Genomic DNA, 22882 nt, shown 5'->3' on the forward strand with positions numbered 1-22882 from the left:
TGCCTATATGCGCGATAAACCATCAAATAATTTGATTCGTCCAGCTCAACAATCACATTTTACTCATATCATGTATTCAGCTGTTTGGTGAAACTGTTACAGATACTGAGCCACCTATAAAACACTTTTTTTTGTTTGTTTGAGTTTGTTGTCACATTTCTGTCGGGCCAATTATATACTACTCGTGCACTCACTGTAGTAGTCTCGCCACGCTGCACTATTTGCATATCTGTTGTTGACCAACACTGGTCACTCATGCCAGAGTAGCATCTGCCCCATTTGCACACTGACTGAGGAGTGTCTGCAACATTTGCACAATCAACATTGTCCCAGATTATCGCACTACTCGTCACTTTAAACTGCATACATTTTTTATTAATTGTACATTGCAAAAAAACGGTAACATTCGTGTTTAGCAACTTTCCAACATGAAAAGGTCATACTATCAATGTAGCCGCCATGCTTTTGTGAGCTGAGGGCGTTTCTTTGGGCAGCGAAGCGAGGGGGCGGGGCAAGGAGTCAATCGTGGCTACATTCAAATCTTGCTAGCAGTTGGAAAACTGCACTACCTTTAAGCAGTGTCATCTGCGTAGGAAATTGATGTTATGCTTACAGGAGATACTGCCAAAGGGAACAAGACAAATGATAAACAGAAGGGGGCCAAGAATAGAGAATCCTGTGGAACACCCAAAGTGACCTAAAATGAGCAGGATTAGAACAATTTCAGCTGGAGCTCATAAGAGTTGGCTACCAGGTAAGCTCTTTTTCCTGTCAAGTGACTCTGGGTGAGAGGCGAGGGACACCCTGGACTGGTCGCCAGCTAATCCCAGGTCATATATAGACAAACAAACAGCTACACTCACATTCACACCTACAGAAAATTTTGAGTCTTAAAAGAACCACCCATGCATGTTTTCGTAATATGGGGGTCCTGCCCATGGATTTGTTCCACTGACCCACTTGATTGTGTTGGGAAGCTGAGGCCGAGAATGACCAGAACCACAAGACTTGCTGCCATCTTTTTTCTTCTTTCACTTGTATTTACTTGGTGACTCTGACTTTGGACTTGTGCCCTGGTGTCATGTTGGGAAGAGCTTCTGTTTGTTGATCCTAGACGTTCAAGCAAAAGAAACATTTGGCAAACACGGAGCTTTAGCCAAAGTCAACATGAGCACAGCAATGTGGTTCTGCCTGTCGCAGTCCAGCTGCAGCTACAGCTGACTGACGACGTGAATATTGCCACCCTTGATGCCCGCACCAACTTCATCGCACACCAACCTGATGATAAGGGTGCTGTGCTGTGAGCAATGTACACTGGCTATTCAAGGAGATGCTCAAAGAGCTTCTCACGCCACATATGAAGAGGCACACCCAAACTCCAAAATAATATTAATGAAGCAGTAGGAAGGTGTGTCTGAAAAATAAAAACAAAACATAACCACCACCTAGCCGAAGGAAGTCATCAGACAGAAATGGATTCAACTCCTTTTACTTAAGTAAAAAAGGATCAAATCTTTGAGTGCCTCGAAGGTGTGAAAGCACGTCCCATTTACAATACTTAAGGATAATAAAACAACATTCAAAAATGTCAAATTAGCTAACGATAACAACAGCAAAAATACACATTACCTGCATTTTCTTTTCTTTTTTTCCAGATTTGACAGAGAATTTTTGAAAGGCAGATGTGCTGTTATCAGAGGTACATGTGACAAAATGACAAACATTTTGCAAATATTAAGTGTTTGGCCCCACTCACTGCAAACGTAATTGTAGTACTTTAAGCTAATTATAAGGTAAAAGTAATCTAATTTTAAATTATACTTTGATTGTGCTAAAATGACTAAAAAAACATCACGTCCAAAATCGAAACTTGATAGAAAATTCAGTGTGCCACACTTCAGTTCTTTGTTGAAACACTTAAACACCATTTAATCAAAACCTCAACACATTACTAAAGAGATCAAACATAACAGCTGAATAATCACAAGAATGTATGGTTGGATGTATGGATGGGTTAATGATCTGCAAGCAGAGAGTGTACATGCAAACAGCAAAATATGTGATCTTGCTGACAGGGTGGACATTTTTGGCTAGGGTTAGCTTTTCATTAGCACATGTTGGACCGTCTCTTGAGGTGATTCAGTTAACAAGCTGACTGTGTACTGTTTAACAAATACATTTCGCATTTCTAAAAGGTTTTTTTCATCAATTGATTTTTCACTACGACAGAGTGGACACGGTAAACTTGACAACATCTAGCTAAACATGTTTGATGAGAGTTACAAAAATAAGTGTAAACATGAAATGTTTTCTGGCTCCATTGAAGAAATACAAAATGTTGGTCGTGATGTCACTGAAAACGTCCAAGCAATTTTAGGGACTCATCCAAAATATTCCATATGATTATGAAATTCAAATATATATGATACAAATGGGGCAGCACGGTGAAAGACTGGTTTGCACATTTGCCTCACAGTTCTGAGGACCCGAGTTCGAATCCGGCCTCCCCTGTGTGGAGTTCGCATGTTCTCCCCGTGCCTGCGTGGGTTTTCTCCGGGTACTCGGGTTTCCTCCCACATTCCAAAAACATGCGTGGTAGGTTATTTGACATCTCTAAATTGTCTATAGGTGTGAATGTGAGTGTGAATGGTTGTTTGTTTATGTGTGTCCTGCATTTGGCTGGCGACCAGTTTAGGGTGTACCCCGCCTCTCACCCAGAGTCACCTGGGATAGGCTCCAGCGCGCCCGCGACCCTTGTGAGGGTAATCGGTACAATAAATGGATGGATGGATGATCAAAATGACTTGTTTGATCAAATAATTCGTCTTGGGCAATCAAATCATGTCAATAATTTAGCATCATTTAACCACATAATTACAAACACTGCAGTTAGTAGAGCGACGTGTGGAACATGCCAAGATCACATACAGTAAATCCAATGAAGACAAAAAAGGCATACAAAAAAAAGGACACACATTTCAACAGATTTCTCATCATACAGGTATGTCTGCAAATATTTAACCACTTTCATATGAGATTCATTATTCTACTACATGATTGAGTGATTGGCCCTGATTGGAAAACAGATGAGTGTTACAATTGAGAAAATGAAGATTCTGGTTGACATGTGAAATCAGGCATACGATCGGACAAGCTTATTCAGGAGTTTCAGCTCAGGAATAATGTTATCAGTAAAGACTTGACATTTCTACAAAAAGGTTGTGACCCCACAATGGGCGGCAATATAAAACAGGACCACAATATGGTTCTGTAGATCACGGTTTCCCAACGTTTATTGAGCCAAGGCAGCCATCTTACATTGGAAAAATCTCATGGCACACCACCACAAATAAAATCACAAAATGCTGAAATAGTCATCTCATTTTACTCACCAATGAACTTGGTGTGAAATCTGTGTGTGCTTAATTGCACACAAGGGCATGACTCTGTTTTACATGTGGATACACACGTCAATTATTAACCCATCTAGTGGAAGAGCACTTCATTGTTCTGCCTGTCACTATATATTGCTGGCATTGATAGACAAAGAAAGATAAATTTGCAAGGAATAAATCATAATCTTTGGACAAATCCAGTGAAATTGGATTATACAGTGGCCAAGGCACCCTGATTGTGAATGACTAATGTGAATACGGTGAATGACTGCTGTCGATAATAAATATGTACCGTGCATTCTAGGGTTCATCTCTCTGCACAACGAAGGCTGTTGGCCAGTCGGGTCAGCAGACGAGCACATCTTTTTAAATCTGCACAGGGTGAAAACATGACATTTACAAAGTGGGCACATGATGTTGTTTCGTCAAATTTCTAACAATATTCTTCTGAGCATTATTTAGACCTTTACATAAAAACCTGACTATTCATGACCTGTTAAATAGAAAGGAACTTAAAGACCCTGTGAAGTAAATTCAGATATTTGTTTTGGAATATATTACAGTGGACCCCTTCTATTTGTCAGGGATTGGGACTGGGCGGGAACACGAATAGCGAAAATCAGCGGATTGATGGCCATGATAATATTATTTTGGGCAGGGCTAAAAACTAGCAACTAACTAACTAACAACAACAGGCTGGCGCATATACTTTCTGGCGTGAGACCCCCCCGCACTATTTAACTAACGAGTGTGTAGTGACGCTTATCCCGAATAAACATACTGTACAGTATTGTGGTTGCTACAGTGTTAAACACTATATTGTAGATTTGAAAAGTGTGCAAAGAGGACACGGTTACAGCGCGTGAAGGTTCGGAGTAGATGTGCTGTACATTATGTTCAGAAGACAGATAGAAAGGTTTAGGAGAGCGGCGATGCTGAGTGCTGTCATGTAATTCAAGGTGTAGGTTGAAGTTGGTGCAGGTCTAGCTACTCACAGGCTGGTGTCACACAGTCCCTATTGTGGTAAAGTCTGTGAAAGTGACTCCTGCACTTTGGGCTGATATAGAGAGGACCTGAAGAGGACAGAAAATGTTTATCTCAGTGTGACATATGTGATTTATGATTATTCTTACCTACTGTGGTGCCTTGAGATATGAATTAATTTGTTCCGTGACCACACTCATAACACTCATATCAGCTTTGCTTACTGAAATGAATGGAAATGCCACTGATCCAGTCCTGGCTGACAAAATAAGACCAACAAAAATGTGTTTTTTATTGACAAAAATAGCTTTCAATAATGTTTATAAAACCATACAGTAATCACACAATTACACAGAATTTAAAGAATTAAATGTTTTTTGTCACACTTTTTGCTTCAATTCAATGGACATTGTACTGCTCATTCTGCTGTGCATGCTCTGGCCACCTGGGGGCAATGTAATACAAACATGCGGCTATACAGTACATAGCGCCTCCTCATTCCTCAGTAAGTCGGACTAATATTAGTTGGTCGTCACAGACGATAAAGAATATATGTCTGTGAGTATTGGTATATTATCTGTCTACATGTGTTGGTCCACCATTTGTGTTTAAATAGCCATTGCTGAAAGGTTTAAAAGACTGTGACACAGATGATATTTGTTAGCCCATCCATGGCCGTCTACATTTCCCAATATGTTTTAGCATTAAACAATGGGACAATGTGGTTGTTTTTCATGCACAATGTGTAAAATTCTCCTTGTTTTATGTTTGATTTACCAGTAAATTTCAACTGTGTGGCAATAATATATTATAATTCTATCTGCCAAACTGCTGTATCGCAAGTTGGTGGTCACATGCATTTATTGGAATGTGGGAGGAAGCCGGAGTACCCACGGAAAACCTACACTGCAAGCACAAGGAAACATTTCATAGCATTTGCGTACAGCAGCATGAAGGCCCTGACCTGTCAGGTGTTTGATGATCTTATCTTTATACCGCAGATCTGTGCTCTGAGCCGCTGAAATACAATGAAAACAGGATCACCTGAGTAACAAGCAAGAAACCGTTGCAAAGCTAGCGATCTGCCAGACAGCGCTGTGCCAAAGCCCAATAAACCCGGCAAGAAATCATCCACACCTGGAACGCGAAGAATCACTGAATTAAAGGTTCAAACTGGGCAAACTGTCCTAGTCGCTTCAACTGTTTTTTAATCCCGTACAGCACAATAGTCATGTACAGTTCAGTTGTATTTAACTTACAATACGTTTGCATTTGATCATTTTCAAACATTTATTTAGGTACATTTTTCATGTAACATTTATGTGCAATACATTTTAATTGAATCACTTTTTTAGCTCCGGGCCCTGTAAAGTGACAATAAAATGTCTTGACACAGCACAGAAAAGGGTGTTGTTATCAAGCCTGCCAAATTTAAATGAATACAAAAATTGCCAAGTATGTAAAATGAAACTCCAAAATCATGAAAAACTGTAGGACGCCATGGGTGTGTTCGCTGACTGTGCAGAAAACTCTTTCTGCACGACCTTCACCTGTGAATCATATATGTTCGTTCGTACGGTATGTGCTCAACAGTCTGAATAACGTGTACCGCTATGTTTAATAAACAGATAACCTCCGCTCAAGTGTCTCTATTATGTGGGGACCTACACAACAACACCACTGAACGAGACGCTGACATATTAGACCACCCCGCCGCTGAAATATCGAGCTTGTTAGCTCATTCGTGTGTCTCTGTTGTGCTGATCTACCTGCGCATGGAGCGAGGCTGTGATGTATTGGACGGACCCAACACCGGTCCGCGACCCTGTTAGCGGCTAATAGCTACTAGCCCACGGGTCGTCAGCTAATTCACAGCAGAGCCAGCTTAATCGCCATCGGTTCGCTCCGTACGCTGCGTGTGGCCTAACACTTGAGGGAAGATGCATTTTGCAAGATGCATTAAATATATAAATATTTTTTAATTAATTGTCACACACTCATTGTGAGACTTGCGACATTTATCTCAGGCTCACATTTTGGAAACTGGACTATTGCTAACTAAACGAATTAATTAAACACTGAGGCTGTCTGCAGGAAGGGACTGAAATATCTGTACTTCCTGGGGAAGATAAATTGTTTTTAACGCTTACATCCTCATTTTCATTTTCCTTGCACGCATAGTATGTTCTGGGTCATTTTTTTTTTTTTACCCTGGCCAAGACGATCCTCATAATAATTGTCAATCAAATTGTCAACTGCTGTTTCAAGATTCCATTGTGATCAATTAAAGACAATGGAGGAGCCTGTGCAAATGTTGTGGAACACAGACAGTTCTCAGGAATGTTTCAAACACCCTGTGAGCATCATCACCTCTGGCCCATAAAAATACACTTACGTATACAGTGGCATCTATGGGTTTAATTTGTTTCAATGACCACGCTCGTAACTCAAAACACTCAAATCATCTTTCCCCATTGAAATGAATAGAAATGAAATTAATTTGTTCCAGCTCCCCCCCCCCAAAGAAAAACCCAACAAAACAATTGTAATGTTTTTTTTATTGAAAATGGCCCTCTATAATATTATACTTTATGAAAACATACACTAATGACATAATTAAATACAATTTAAAACATTTTAAACAGTTTTTGTCACACATTCTGCAATACAATGCACATTGTACTGCTCATTCTGGTGTGGGTGCCATGGCCAGCTGGGGGCAGTATAAGACGTATGGACATACGGAATGGATATATCGTACGACTCACAGAGACAGTCAGTCACAGCTTCTCAGTGTGGCAGTAATATTAGTCGTTCTTCGCAGAGGATAAAGAGAATATACCCATGAGTATTGTTATATTGTCTGTCTACATGTGTTGCTGCCCAGTTTGTGTTCAAATAGCCGTTGCTTAACATACATACAGTCGTGTACAAAAATATTGCCACCTTTGGGGTGCCAATGTCTTTTCCCTGACTGTCTGACATGAAATCAGACTAAACTTTTCCTGTTTTAGGTCAATTATGATTACCAAATGTATTTCTATTTGATAAATGCCAGAATAATGAGAGGATTTTTTCGAGACATATATGTAATACATATGTAAACTAAATTTGTTCAAATGTGAAGATACTATATATATATATATTCAATTGCTGCTTGTGAAGTGGAGTTACTGCCACCATACAGCGCTCATATGTCAGATTTGCCACAAATCGGCCAAACGACAGCTTGTACCTCGAAAAACCTACAGGGCAGGTCACTACATACTGTATCTCAAGGTACCCCTGTAAACTGAATTGAAGTAAACTGACAAGAACTACAGTTATACTGACCGAGTTGAACGCTGAAGCCGCTCTTTGTGTGGAGCTCTCCTTGCTCCGTTATTTCATTGGAGCGATGGCTCACCAGTTTGAGGATCCCGCAAGCCTCTTGGTGATCGTAACTTTTCAGCAGGGCAGCAACATTGTAACAACCGGCGACCAGCAGCAGTACTGACTTCACCGTCAGCCACCGGGCCATCGTCACTGATGGGACACATCACAAACACAAACACGTCCTTCAGCGTTGATGGCTGACCTTCAAGAGACACTTAGGGCCTTCAGGCCTTGTTGAACTTTTAGCATCAATTATTTAACTCTGTCATGACAGATGTTTAATTACTGGGCCATTCCATAATTGGACAACATTTTCAAATACAGAAACATGCACTTGTTGTTAACATTATACTTGTTCTGAGGTAAAGTATAACTGTCGTAAAGGTGATTCTTAAATATGATTTAAACCCCCTAAAATGACTTTTTTCTCCTGTCGTTCCCTGTTAATGACCAACTTACATATCAAATATATCAGCTGAAATTGAAATAAAAGTTTTAAATCAGCTTTCGTAGGAATGATTGTTTTACCAGACATATTAAAGTATCTTAAATAGTAATTATGCTTGAAAGTTGTGTCTCTCAACACACACACATTCCTCTTACCTAACCGTTTCAGCCATCGAGAGGAAGAGGGGGGAAAAAAAGGTGAGCAACACGACTCAGCAAAAATGACATCATCAAGCTAATTGCTCTAACCATTGGTAGAAGACCGCTCCTAGGTAAATCCTCTTACTTTTTTCTTTTCAGTCGAAAATGAGTATTGTCACTCAAACCAACGCCACCCTATTCCTCATATTATCAGAAAAAGACATTAACACCAAAGTTTTTCTGTTTTTATTATGCAGCTTAGTTTATTCTTGACTAGTTAGCATAGCAGGTAACACAGTTTTCATATACTCATGAGCAAAAAACTCTGACATTAGCATTGATTTGCTTCCTTGTTACTGTAATATTGTTATTAAAATAAAATGTAACTTTATTTAACTTTAAATGACTTAAATCACAAAGCTTTTGTCTGTTTTTCAGATTACTGAGTATCTGTAGAAGGCTTGCGCTAAACACAGCAAAATGTGTGATTTGACAAATAAAATATCACGTAAAAATTGAACTATCGATGATTGAGCTGGGAAAAACCAATTATTTGATTATTACCTGGTTGTTGTTTTTTTTCTTTTTAAGCAAAATATTTCTAATGATCACTTTTTTAAAATGTTGGTTCTCAAGTTCTGGAATGGGCCGCAACCTAAAACCAGGTGGTTACAACCAACTCAACAAAGGGCTAAACTTACTTTTATTGGATGCTTTGGGTTTTTTTTTTGTTTGTTTGTTTTGTTTTGTTTTGTTTTACCCCATTCACTCCCGCACGTCTCGCTCTTGTCTTGCTCTTCGGTTCCCACACCCCGCGTGTCCCCTTCCAAAAACGGTCTCTTCCAAAAAAAAAAAAAAAAAAAAAAAGTGTGATCCACACGCGCACTGGAGCGGTTAGTCCATCCTCAGCCTGGTCTCCATCCTCACGTCACGTCGATTGAGACGGACCACTCCTCAGCGAGGTCCCCTTCCTCCACTTCCTCCTCAGAGGATGAAGAGTAGGAAGCGCAAGCTGCACGTGAAGGCACACGACAGACGGACGGTGAACGATTTGAAAAGTTTTAAAGGTAGCCTTCTGTCTCTAGAACTACTGGATAAGGTGGAATGGGGAAGGAAAAAAAAAAAAAAACCACACCCCTTTTGTTTGTTACCTGTACTGTACCATACAGGACTTTACTGTATCACTAGTTGCGTGGAAGAAAAACCCCTGAGCGGAGGTGACCTATCGCAGCGTCGCACTAGCTCCGCCTCATTTATAAGATTCAAATTCCAACTAATTTAATGTATCCCCGCTGACAATTAACCCTACGGGCTCTATGGAGCAGTGGTTCTCAATTTTGTTTTAAACCAAACACCCCATCACCTAAAAAAAAAATACGACAACACGACCAACATTAAAATACAGTAACATAGTAGGCCCGACTGTTTATCAAAAACAAGGAGAAATTATAGGAGGGAAAAAAAATGCACTTATATATTGATTCAATTCAGATGTATTGCACATAAAAGTTGAATACACGTTGTACCTAAATAAATATTCTAAATGATTAAATGCAACTGTATTTTCACTCAAAGTTAAACACAACTGAACTTTACCGAACAAGTACAGAGTAGGCTACTGGGTTAAAAAGAAAAAGAAAAAAAAGGTTAAACCACTGTATTATACTATGCACAGTTTCAACATTTAATGTAGAGATTCTTTCATGTACCATTAGAGGGACCACTAGTGGTACGCATATCACATTTTGGGAACCACTGCTGTAGAGAGTTTTCCTGTGACTTAAAGCAGCTCTACGCCTTGTTTTGTTCCAGTGCTTATTGAACATTTGAATAGAAAAACTTGATAGCCGATATGAAAAAATGGTGAAATACTCTCTATCTGTCTCAATCCATCTTCAAACGTTCCATCTTCTTTTTATGACAAACTTAGTTGACACTTTTACTGCAAGTATTGATGTAAGTGTTGGCGGCGGATAGCAACTGGCCCTGGCAATGAATAGCGAAAACTTGCTAATAATTGACGATCATTATAAATTACACCAAAAAAATCAATTGCAATTCCATTAAAAAAAAAAAAAACACGAATAAGTGGGGGTTTCTGTGAAAAACGGGGCATAGGTTCCAAATGACATCAGTAAATTGGTGAATTTGCAAATGCCACAGTGCAAATATGTGGGGGTCCACTGTTCAAGTAAGAAACACGGCGTGAGCGACGATGACTTACCACTTGGCTGGAGTTTAAGTGTCAGTAGTTTTTTTACACACCGTACTCCATTTACTCCATGAACTGCGTCATCTTTCCTCACGATGGTGACACGTACTTTCTACTGACGACTTTGTTTATAGCATACATATATGAACTCTGTTGAAGTCTCAGGTAACAGATTATCCCAGCTAACTTCGGGGGAGTGGGTTAGAGGTGGGTTACACACTGAACCGGTCGCCAGCCAATCGCAGAGCACATATAAACAAACAACCATTAGCACTCACATTCAAACCTACGGGCAATTTAGAGTCTTCAATCAACCTACCATGCATGTTTTTGGGATGTGGGAGGAAACCGGAGTGCCCGGAGAAAACCCACCCAGGCACGGGGAGAACATGCAAACTCCACACAGACGAGGCCGGGATTTGAACCCCGTTCCTCAGAACTGTGACGCAGATGTGCTAACCAGTACCCACCATGTTGCGAGTTAAGTATTATTATTATTATCACCAACTACTCCCAGACATGGCAAAATTTACTTACTGTAAGTACAAGTACAGATAGATAGCTGTGTTAAAAAAAGCAAAAAACTTCTGGTCATGATTACTTAATTCAAAGTTTTAAAAAGTAAAGTGTCTGAAATGTACGAAAGCAAAAATGAATGTTTTGTACTGAACTGTCAATTAATATAATACCTGTCTTAATAACATGGTCTAACAGGGATAAACTTCTCTGCACAAAATATAGTTTCTGTCTTTTATTAACTTACCTGGTGCTTGTACTGAGAAGAAAAACAATTACGGTTAGCTACATCATGTCGCATGTTGCTTTTTATTCTTAATAAAACGTGCCGTACACTCACATTCTGTTTTGGTGGCCCCTAAAATCCTCTAGGAGGGGCCATTTCTTGACTTGCATGTTACTACTAGGGCTGTCAATCATTAAAAAAATTTCTATCAGATTAATCACACTTTTGAATTTTGATTACTCGCAATTAATCACAGGCACCAAATATACCCTACCAAACGTCATACCACATTTTCTTTGAGATTGGTATTTTAAACTTGTGCTTAGATGAAAAGAGTGTTCAGCGCTGCATCCATCCTTCCATCCATCCATCTTCTGTACCGCTTACCCTATCTAGAAAATTACCTTTGCTTTATCGAAAGTCCCATCGGGGTGAGTTTTGAACCAAAATTTGGCACCAAGCACTCCAGTCGGATTCTCCTCACTCATTTTTGCACTGGCGTAAGCATTGACCTGATCACTGACCTTATAGCAACCTGTGCCGCGTTTCAGATATACAGCCGCGGTGACGGTAAAGGAGCGTGTCCGCGCAAATAAATTGTGTAATTAAAAAGTTAATACATGAATAATGCGATATTTTTTGTGATTAATCATACGCATTAACACATTAATTTTGGCAGCTCTAGTTACTATTGGTGATGAGTTCAGTGGTTCTCAAACATTTTACACCAAAAATTCTCACCATCTTGACCAATATTAAAGGTCCCATATTTTGGCTGCTTAGACCTCCACAGAGTGACTGTCTAACATTGACCTAGTATCAAAATGTCAATTTCATTGCAAAAGAAATACTTCGGTTTTGTCATACAAGTGTCCAGAAAAGCCCCCTCTGACAGCGACTTCTGTTTGACCCAGTTTTGCATCCGCTTTGTCCATATTTGGCTAAGACCGCCCCTTTCCTCTGATTGGTTGCCTCCGTGTAGAAGAGACGCTGGCTCGGGAGCGGTGAGGGAAGGCAAAGAGCTTCACTAGTAAGGTAGATAAGCTCAAGAAATTCAAAAGACCCGCTTTCAGGCCTCTGGGCGGAAAAACTTATGGAACTCAGGAATGCGTGGATGACTGAGGCAACATAGAGACAGCATTACATCCCTAAAACTAGAAAAAAAATTGGTTTGATAAAATATGGCACCTTTAAAATACATTTGCATCACAAACCCAAGTGTTAATCAAAAACAAGGCAGAGGCTTTATTCCTAAAAAGTATATCTGTATTATTATAAGCCACTTTAACATTATGCACTGTTTGAACACTGCAAATAAATAACAACCGTACTTCATTAATAATTCCATTAAAAATGTTTTGCATATAAGTTAAATACAAATGATACTTTAAAAAATGGTGAAACAGTTCTTAAAGATTAAATGCAAAAGTATTGTACTGTACTAAAAAGTTAAATACAACTGAATTGTACTTAAAAATGTACTATACAGTACTTAAAGTAAAAAAAAATGTACTGTACATACGAAGCAAAAAAATGTACTGTATTGGATTTAAAAAAAAAAAAAAGTTTAAAGAGGCTGTATGCATAGCTACAAGCTTCAGTCTAATAGGTTTGACTGTATGTCATGTTGAAAATGTTTTTCCCTTTACAGAGTTGCTTTGAGATACGGGTGACCTGACCTATGAGTTTTTCAAGCTATGAGTTATCATTTGGTCAATTTTTGCTTTGACTTGAGAGCGAAAACATGAGCTATGAGCGCTGTATGGTGGAAGTGAACTCAGCTCACTTCCAACTTGCCAATTCCCCCATTGTGGGACTAATAAAGGTTATCTTACCAAAAAGTAGCAATTTGTAAATATTATTGAAAACAGAGGCTTCAAGCTTATCACCACTCCCATTTGAAGTTTTCTGTTAATCTAAACAAAAAACAAAGAGAATTAAACATTGTGTAGTTAAAACAACCAACAACTTTGCCTTAGGAATGACCTCGATAGCTTTATGCTAACACATAATGGAAACCGTCATAGAAAGTGTAGAAAGGCGTTTATTTTGGCAACAGATACACTGTTGCCAAAAGTATTCACTCACCTGCCTTGACTCAGATATGAATGTGACATCGCATTCTTAACCCATAGGGTTTAATATGACACTGGTCCACCTTGTGGAATTAGAACATCTTAAACTCTTCTGGAAAGGCTTTGCACAAGGGTTAGAAGTGTGTTTATGGGAATCTAGACCATTTTTACAGAAGCGCATTTGTGAGTTTACACACGGATGTTGGATGTGAAGGTCTGGCTCTCAATCTCTGCTCTAATTCATCCAAAAGTGTTCAATAGGGTTGAGGTCAGGATTGTGCAGGCCAGTCAAGTTCATCCACATCAAATTTTCTCGTCCGTGTCTTTATGAACCTTTATTTGTGCACTGATGCACAGTCATGCTGGGACAGAAAGGGGTCATCTCCAAACTGTTCCCAGTGAAAGGAACTCTGAATGCTTCGGCATACCAAGAGACACGGACAGTCAAACATCTGCCTCACAGTTCTGAGGACCCGGGTTCAAATCCCGGCCTCCCCTGTGTGGTGTTTGCATGTTCTCCCATACCTGTGTGGGGTTTCTCCGGGTACTCCGGTTTCTTCCCACATCCCAAAAACATGTATGGTAGGTTCATTGAAGACTATAAATAATCCATAGTTGTGAATGTGAGTGTGAATAGTTGTTTGTCAATGTGTGCCCTGCGATAGGCTGGCGACCAGTTCAAGGTGTACCCGGCCTCTCGCCCAGTCAGCAAAGATAGGCGCCAGCACGCCCACGACCCTAGTGAGGATAAGCGGTACGGAAAATGGATGGATGAATGGGTGAACTTGACTGGCCTGCAATGAGTCCTGCCTTCAACATCTTTGGGTTGATTTCAAGTGGACAATGAGCCAGTGTGTGACCTCACAATTGTGCTCCTGGAAGAATGTACAAAAATTCCCATAAACTCACTCCTACACCTTGTTGAAAGCCTTCCCACAAGAGTTGAAGCTGTTATAGCTGCAAACAACATGCTAAACACATGGATTTAGAATGGGATCTCATTTAAAATCATATGTGTGACAAGCTAGGTGAGCGAATACATTTGCGAATATGGTGTATCTGAACACAAGCTGCAGAGCAAGACATGGAGACAGGCAATATAACAAAACTCACAGGCATATATTCTTTATTCTCGACAAAAAAATACTAATAAAGCATCTTACTGAGTCACTTACAGTAGTTGTGAAACTCTTCTTCTTTGTTTGTGTCTGTATGGCTGCATTATACTGCACACCAGAAGGAGTAGCACAATGAATTGAATTGAGGCATTCAATCAGGATGCAGAAACTGATTTTGTAAAAAAAAAAAAAAAAAAATGATATTTTCACCCAACCCACTACTAGAGGAGATAACACAATGCTGATTAAACTTATCAGCTTCTTTAACATCTTGCTCTATTTTTCATTATTGATGTTTTACTGTATATTTCATGTCCACCGGCGATACATTATTCCTGCGCGCTGGACATCCTGGCGCACCAAAATTTAAGTACGACTGGAAATTATGGATTTTACCAAGCAATGGGGAGAGCGCATCTCATTGTCAACTATTTGTAAAAAGCTAACTAAACATTATTTTGCGTTTTCTGTAGCGGAGAAACTCGGGTGTTTTTTCAATAATATATTTGTTCCTTGAGCTATGTGTGGTTCTTATGTGGCCCGTCTTTTTGATTCCGTCCCACAGCCATTCAATGAGTCAGTCGCAACTCGACTTTTGGCCCCGCGCAGTCTGAAATGCGGCTTTCAGGAAGTAATAAGACGAGTGACAATTGCTGGCTTGGGGCGTAGAAGACAATTGTGCATGGAGACAAATGTACAAGTACAAATGGGAGCTTGCCAACATTGTTTTGCCAGCGTAAAAGTGGCGCAAAGACCTGTTTGGGGTAACACTGCGTCATCTCTGCTGGAGTTTCACTGAGAGTTCAATGAAAAAAAGAGTCCTTTGAATTTATTAAATTTGAACCTGTACATCGGTTGCACATGATTAAAATGTGTTAAAATGACATAATTTACTCCTCTTCCCCTAAACAAATATATCAATGACATAATTTACCCCTCTTCTCCTAAAAGAAATTGTCAAATTAACAATTTTAATCATGTGCAACCGAAATTAAGTAAATTCAAGTGACTTTTTTTTTTTTTTTTTCCAGTGTTGGACTTGGAACATATGCATTCCCTCAGGAGGAAAATTCCTGGAAGATGCTATCTTCCTGCAGACATGCCAACTCGGTGATTTAAATGATTTTCTTGTATTATAGCTACTGTGAGAGATGCTTATTTTGCCATGGGAGGAGTTTTTGTTTTGTTTTGTTTTGTTTGACTCTGTGGCAGTAAAGTCTGGACTGGATTTCTCTTTTGCATGATAATTCCTGTTTCACAAGATCGAGCTCACTCACTGTATCACTTGAAAGACTACGACGCTCAAGCTTCAAAGTTCTGTGTTTTGGGGTTTGGCCTTCCTGTGTGGAGTTTTGTTAAGTTGCTGCAGCTTAAGGTTGCATTTGGATGAATGGATGATGGAGAAAATGAGAATATAAATCAAAGCATGGGAAATTTATTAAGGCGCTGTGCTCAAATCAAACAGCCATCAAAGAATTGAAGCATCAGAGAACTCTGCTGACACACAGGAGGGAAGCAAGAATAAAAGACGATGACACAAGGGTGCGTCCTATAGCATGAGTCCTAGCGCCTCACTGTGGCCCAAGCATAATAATGCACATCAACTGAGGACATGGTGTCTCTCAACAAGTTTGAATATTCTCCCTGTGCCCGTATGGGGTTTTGTCCAGGTACTCTGGTTTCCACCCACATACCCAAAACATGCATGCTAGCCTAATTGAAGACTACAACTCGTCCATAGTTGTGAACGTGAGTGTGAATGGTTGTTTATTTATATGTGCCCTGCAATTGGCTGGTGACCAGTTCAGGGTGTGACCCGCTTTTCGCCCCAAAGTCAGCTGGAATAGGGTCCAGCACACCCGCGACCCATCAGGAGGCAAAGTGGTACAGAGAATGAATGAATGAATAGATGTAACAGTGGCGTAAAACTTGTACACAGTATTGTATCTTTTGTCAATCCACTGAAAAACAATATTAAGCTGTTTGTGAAATTTGTGCTCACGTGCTGCGTTCGCTCATATCCTGTGCATCCCCTGGCGGCTAAGCCCCCCCGTTCATAAAACCTAGTGACGCCCCTGACGCTGTACAATGATAATACCTAGGTACTGTCTGTACATTATTAGTGTGCGTCACCGGGTGACTAATGTATGTTAAATAATTAAAATCTTATGAATGAATCTTATTTATAAATCTTATGAATGAATCTTTATTATTAAGTTTTATATATATATATATATTTACAATACCTTTTCATATTTATCCCATTTATTGCTGTTTAAAACTTCCAATTCATATTTATTGCTGCTAAAATGGTCACAGGTTTCACCCTGGTTAATTTTGTGCAAATAGACTACAAGTCCAGTATAGCAGAGATAAAACCGAGAGAGCTGTTTACAATTGTTCAAATATTATGAAATGACATATTTATATTACATTACACTATAGCAGCAATCATTCAAGCATGTTTGAGAAAATTATGATGATGTGCAAACACTGATCTCATGCCAAAGTGGACGCAGCAAAGAGATAATGAGATTGAAAAATAGGATCAAATATGATCACGAGGCTTCTGGGACTTTAGAAGGGATACATAAGGGTTTTTTGTTTTTGGGTGAAATTTCAGGATGACCCTAAAATTCACTATAACCTTTACAGATTAACTTAATTTTTAAACTTTTGAACGAATGTCCAACTGTGTTTAATACTTTTTGCACAACTTTGTTCTCTAACGAGGAGTTGAATGGCAAAATGTACAAAATGTTTTTTATTTTGTATTTCCAATGACGTCCACTTTCCTTTCTCTGACTCTTCTAGTCTACACAAGGCTTAAAATAGATTGTTCTCCGAGGGAAGTGATCTTAGAGTAGATACAGATATATGATAGAGGCTCATCGTGAAATTTCACCTGAAAACCAAATGTCCCGAACGTTTTGCGAGTAGGGGACATCTTACTCGTCTTCTCCTTCATCCTCATAGATTGCAGTCATGGGGCCACCAAAGTGGCGGTGGGGAGCAGGCATACGCCGACTCGCTGACCACTGAGCAGTGTGCAGGCGAGGTTGCGTGGCAAGAGAGGAAGGAAGGAAGATGGGCAAGGAGAAGAGTGGCAACCCTTTTTGCCTCTTTGGCAAGGGGGCGGACACATTCAGGTATGTTTGCGACCCATTAAGAGTCAGGCGAGTGTTGACTGTCCACAAGGTTTGGAACAAGGATGTGGCTTGGGTATGGGCATGCCGGGGGCCGGAGGCAGCAGGAGAAACAACTACTCCAAGACGCTCGACAGCCGATATACGGGAGGACGAGTGCGAGCGAGTCCCCTTTCTCAGCAGTAGGGCTTTGAAGTTGTCGCTTTTCGACTGTCTTTTACCTTTGAGGGTTACAAAGGTTTGCGGCGTCGGTCGGGGTCGGTGGTCGGCCGAGGTCAGACCAGTAGAATCTCTTCGTCCAAACATCTTCCGCTTTGACCTGAGACAGACGGACAGATATTTTGGTTTTACTTCTTTTGGATGGTACGCTTGCATTCTGTTGTTACAACGAGGACAGGGGAGAGAAGCTAGCTAACTACAATGATGTTGGTTCTCAAACTGGAGTCCGGGGATCTCCACAAGCTTTAATTTGAGTGGCTGTAAAATCATTTGCGATCAATTCTTATGTCATATTATCTTTTAAAAACTGCTTGGAAGCACATACCTTGGGACAAAAGCTTCCAATGAGTTGATAAATGACTGCTTTTGTGTAACATATAAATGGGCACCACATACTCGGCGATGTTCCGTGTAATCGACACAGTGATTGCCTTCCACTTGGCTCCTTTCTTGTCATACAGAAAACAATGTGAAAATCATTCTGCTCGTATGTTTTTTAGCAGCAGTTGTACAACCCCAATTCCAATGAAATTGGGATGTTGTGTTAAACATAAATAAAAACAGAATGCAATGATTTGCAAATTATGTTCAACCTATATTTAGTTGACTACACTACAAAGACAAGATATTTAATGTTCAAACTGATAAACTTTTATTGTTTTTAGCAAATAATCATTAACTTAGAATTTTATGGCTGCAACACGTTCCAAAAAAAGCTGGGACAGGGGATTGTTTACCACTGTGTTACATCACCTTTTCTTTTAACATTCAATTAACGTTTGGGAACTGAGGACACTAATTATTGAAGCTTTTTAGGTGGAATTCTTTCCCATTCTTGCTTGATTTACAACTTCAGCTGTTCAACAGTCCGGGGTCTCCGTTGTCGCATTTTACGCCTCATAATGGGGCACACATTTTCAATGGGAGACAGGTCTGGACTGCAGGCAGGCCAGTCTAGTACCCGCAGACTTTTACTACAAAGCCATGCTGTTGTAACACGTGCAGAATGTGGTTTGGCATTGTCTTGCTGAAATAAGCAGAGGCGTCTATGAAAACGACGTTGCTTGGATGGCAGCATATGTTTCTCCAAAACCTGTATGTACCTTTCAGCATTAATGGTGCCTTCACAGATGTGTAAGTTACCCATGCCATTGGCACTAACACAGCCCCATACCATCACAGATGCTGGCTTTTGAACTTTGCGTCCATAACAGTCCGGATGGTTCTTTTCCTCTTTGGCCCAGAGTACACTACGTTCACAATTTCCCAAAACAATTTGAAATGTGGACTCGTCGGACCACAGAACACTCTTCCACTTTTCATCAGTCCATCTTAGATGAGCTCGGGCCCAGAGAAGCCGGCGGCGTTTCTGGGTGTTGTTGATAAATGGCTTTTGCTTTACATTGGAGAGTTTCAAGTTGCACTTACGGATATAGTGCGGAACTGCATTTACTGACATTGGTTTTCTGAAGTGTTCCTGAGCCCATGTGGTGATATCCTTTACACATTGATGTCGGTTTTTGATGCAGTGCCGCCTGAGGGATCGAAGGTCACGGCATACAATGTTGGTTTTCGGCCTTGCCGCTTCCATGCAGTGATTTCTGCAGATTCTCTGAACCTTTTGATGATATTATGGACCGTAGATGATGAATTCCTTAAATTCCTTGCAATTGTACGTTGAGGAACATTGTCCTTAAACTGTTCGACTATTTTCTCACGCACTTGTTCACAAAGAGGTGAACCTCGCCCCATCTTTGCTTGTGAATGACTGAGCAATTCAGAGAAGCTCCTTTTATACCCAATCATGGCAGCCACCTGTTACCAATTAGCCTGTTCACCTGTGTGATGTTCCAAACAGGTGTTTGATGAGCATTCCTCAACTTTCTCAATCTTTTTTGCCACCTATCCCAGTTTTTTTTAGAACATGTTGCAGCCAAAAAAATCTAATTTAATGATTATTTGCTAAAAACAATCGAGTTTATCAGTTTGAACGTTAAATATCTTGTCTTTGTTGTGTATTAAATTAAATATAGGTTGAACATGATTTGCAAATCATTGTATTCTGTTTTTATTTATATTTAACACAACGTCCCAACTTCATTGGAATTGGGGTTGTACTTCATACTTAAAAAATCTTTTAAAAAAGTCCCTAAAATGGTCATAAAAGTCATAAAATGTAGCATGTAAATCTCTCAGTTGTCAACACTGACTGGGCTTTTGTAAACTAACTCCTCTCTGTCAGCAGCCATGTTGTTAGTGTAAGCAGTGCACGTCAGTTAGCCATGATAGATAAATCCATCAATCCTTCCATGCAATTTCTATTCTGACTTTGGCGAGAGGTGGGGTACACCCTGGACAGCCAATTGCAGTGCACATGTCAACAAACAAGCATTCACACCTACGGACAATGTAAAGTCTTCAGTGAACTTAACATGCATATTTTTGGAATGTGGAAAGAAGTCGCAGTACCAAGAGAAAAGCCACATGGGCAGGGGGAGAACATGCAAACTCCACACAGAAAGTCCGGGGCCTGGATTTGAACCCACAACCTCTGAACCGCGAGGCGGATGTGCTAACCACTGCATCTGGTGGCCTGATGGATTAATACTGAATTGAATTTGGTTAAATTCCTTTTTATTAAAAAGGTGATGAATATTTAACAGTAGGTTGAAATGTTAAATAAATAATACATTCTCATGACATCTAATGGTGCACATGGCACTTACACTATATTGCCAAAAGTATTCCCCCTCCTGCCTTGATTCAAATATGAATGTAAGTGACATCCCATTCTTAATCCATAGGTTTTAATATAATATCGGTCCACCCTCTGCAATTATAACATCTTAAACTCTTTCAGTAAGGCTTTCCACAAGGGTTAGGAGTTTGATTATGGGCATTTGTGACCATTTTTCCAGAAGCGCCTTTGTGAGGGTACATACTGATGTTGGACAAGAAGGCCTGGCTCACCGTCTCCACTCCAATTCATCCAAAAGTGTTCTATAGGGTTGAGGTCAGGATTGTGCAGGCCAGTCAAGTTCATCCACATCAAACTTTCTCATCCGTAGGCCTGTCACAATAATTACAATATCCAGACTCGATAAATGGTCCTTGTTGTGGTGAACCGGCGTGTGGATCACACAGTAAGCCGACAGAGTTGGACGGCTGTGTCATTAGCCGCTACAGGGCTCATGGAACGCCGGCGGACCGGTGCACTCTTGCCGGTGTTGGCTCCATCTATTACTCCACAGCTTTGCTCCATGTGCAGCACGTAGATTCACACAGCAGAGACACTTAAGGAAATGTTAGCTGTTTGTTGTCTTCGCTATCCCAGTCGTGCGCTAATAAGATAGCTAGCAAGCTAACCAGCTAGCCTGTGAGCTAACGAGCGTGCGAGTTAAGTAGTTAAACAGCTCGCTCCACCGTGCCAAAGTCATAATGTCAGTGCCTCTCCAAGTTGTTATGTGTTAGTCCTGAATTAACACAAACACGGGGACGTTAAATTTTTATTAAACATAACCTCAGTGGCACACGTTATTCAGCTAGAAGCTGACTACAGCGAATGTCAACGTATATTTGACTGACAAGTGAAGGGCTAGTCTTCAGGGGACCAACCACACAGTGGCCGGGTTTACGTCGAGACTTTTTTGTCATTTCGATTGACATCATTCCGATTGAAGATCAACTGTTTACATGTGACGTGATCTATTCCAATCGGGTGTATACACTCATGCCAGAGTAGCATCTGCTCCATTTGCACACTGATTGAGGAGTATCTGCAACATTTGCACAACCAACATTGTCCCAGATTATCGCACTACTCGTCACTTTAAACCGCATACACTCCTTGAAGTCTCGGCGCCCTTTGCACAATGGTCATTGCACCGGACTATTGCAATATTAGTCATTCGAACTGCTCTAAGTGCTAGAGGACTCTGCATCTTTTTGCACAATTGTCAAAAAAAATAAAAAATAAAATAATGTACCGGCATTACCAGATAACTAGCAACCCTTTACTGCTCAGTGACTGTTTTTTGTTTTTGTCAATTTCTTTATGTCTCAAAAGTGTTCTCTGTCAATTGACTGTCTGTTGTCATACTAGAGCGGCTCCAACTACCGCAGACAAATTCCTTGTGTGTTCTTTGGACATACTTGGCAAATAAAGATGATTATGATTATGATTCTTATTCTGATACATGATGTGCAGCTGTGTGACATGCGCACTTCGTCATGAATGTCACGTCATTTATCAAGGTGGTGGTCCGTCATCTTTTCAGCACAGTAGTTGGGATTGGCTTTATACGTTCATTAAAAAAAATCGGCAGGAGCCGCTATATTTACGCGGTGCATAAATGATGACGTCACCATGTATTTACATCAAGACGAAGGATGCTCAGACAGAACTTTTCCTGGTTTTATTCCGAATGAGAGCATGTACAAAAATTTTGTTCTAATCCGTTTAGCAAAAGGAATATTCCACTCCTGTGAAACCGAATGAAATTCCATTCAGATTCGGCCTGTTTATTCCAATTGAGGTGTTTATATGGAGCATCTTCATTCAATTTGAGCTTCTAAACCTATTATAATCAGAATAGAAGGCTCAATGTAAACCAGTCTGGTTTACATTGAGCAAAAATGACAAAAATAATAATAATGATAACAACAACAATAATGATTTAAAAGCAAAAAAATAAAAAATAAAATGAAAAATAATAAGGGGGAGCCTTATTTTTTTACGATTTCAGAGGCATTAAAAAACAGCAACATTATCTTTTATCGCGATAGTTTTTGGAAAAATATATCATCTTGGAAAAATTGTTATCGTGGCAGGCCCACTTAACCGTGTCTTTAGAAACCTTGATTTGTGCACTGATGCACAGTCATGTTGGAAAAGGAAGGGACCATCTCCAAACTGTTCCCACAAAGTTTAAAATGTCCAAAATAATAGCCCCTGAGCTCCAGTGAAAGGCACTCTGAATGTTTCAGCATGCCAAGAGATTTTGGACAGTCAAACACTTTTACCACTTC

General features: G+C 40.1%; 1 protein-coding gene across 10 annotated transcripts in view; it reads right to left on the minus strand.

Annotated features, from left to right (window-relative positions):
* Positions 1-1501: 1501 nt before the first annotated feature.
* The window catches only part of nhsl1a (NHS-like 1a), a 45612-nt gene continuing 24231 nt past the window's right edge, over positions 1502-22882 (minus strand). For 3 of the 10 annotated variants that reach the window (XM_061787122.1, XM_061787132.1, XM_061787178.1), the window contains one exon: positions 14481-17954. In XM_061787122.1, the coding sequence (XP_061643106.1) occupies positions 17438-17954 (517 nt within the window). In that variant the 3' untranslated portion in view covers positions 14481-17437. Of the gene's footprint in view, positions 3768-4390; positions 4639-5343; positions 5398-7712; positions 7905-9043; positions 9355-14480; positions 17955-22882 lie in introns of those variants that run through there. The other 7 variants (XM_061787167.1, XM_061787153.1, XR_009790424.1 and 4 more) reach the window with 6 other exon arrangements.

This window comes from Phyllopteryx taeniolatus, chromosome 1 (assembly GCF_024500385.1).
Source record: "Phyllopteryx taeniolatus isolate TA_2022b chromosome 1, UOR_Ptae_1.2, whole genome shotgun sequence".
In the NCBI taxonomy this organism is placed as follows: Eukaryota; Metazoa; Chordata; class Actinopteri; order Syngnathiformes; family Syngnathidae; genus Phyllopteryx; species Phyllopteryx taeniolatus.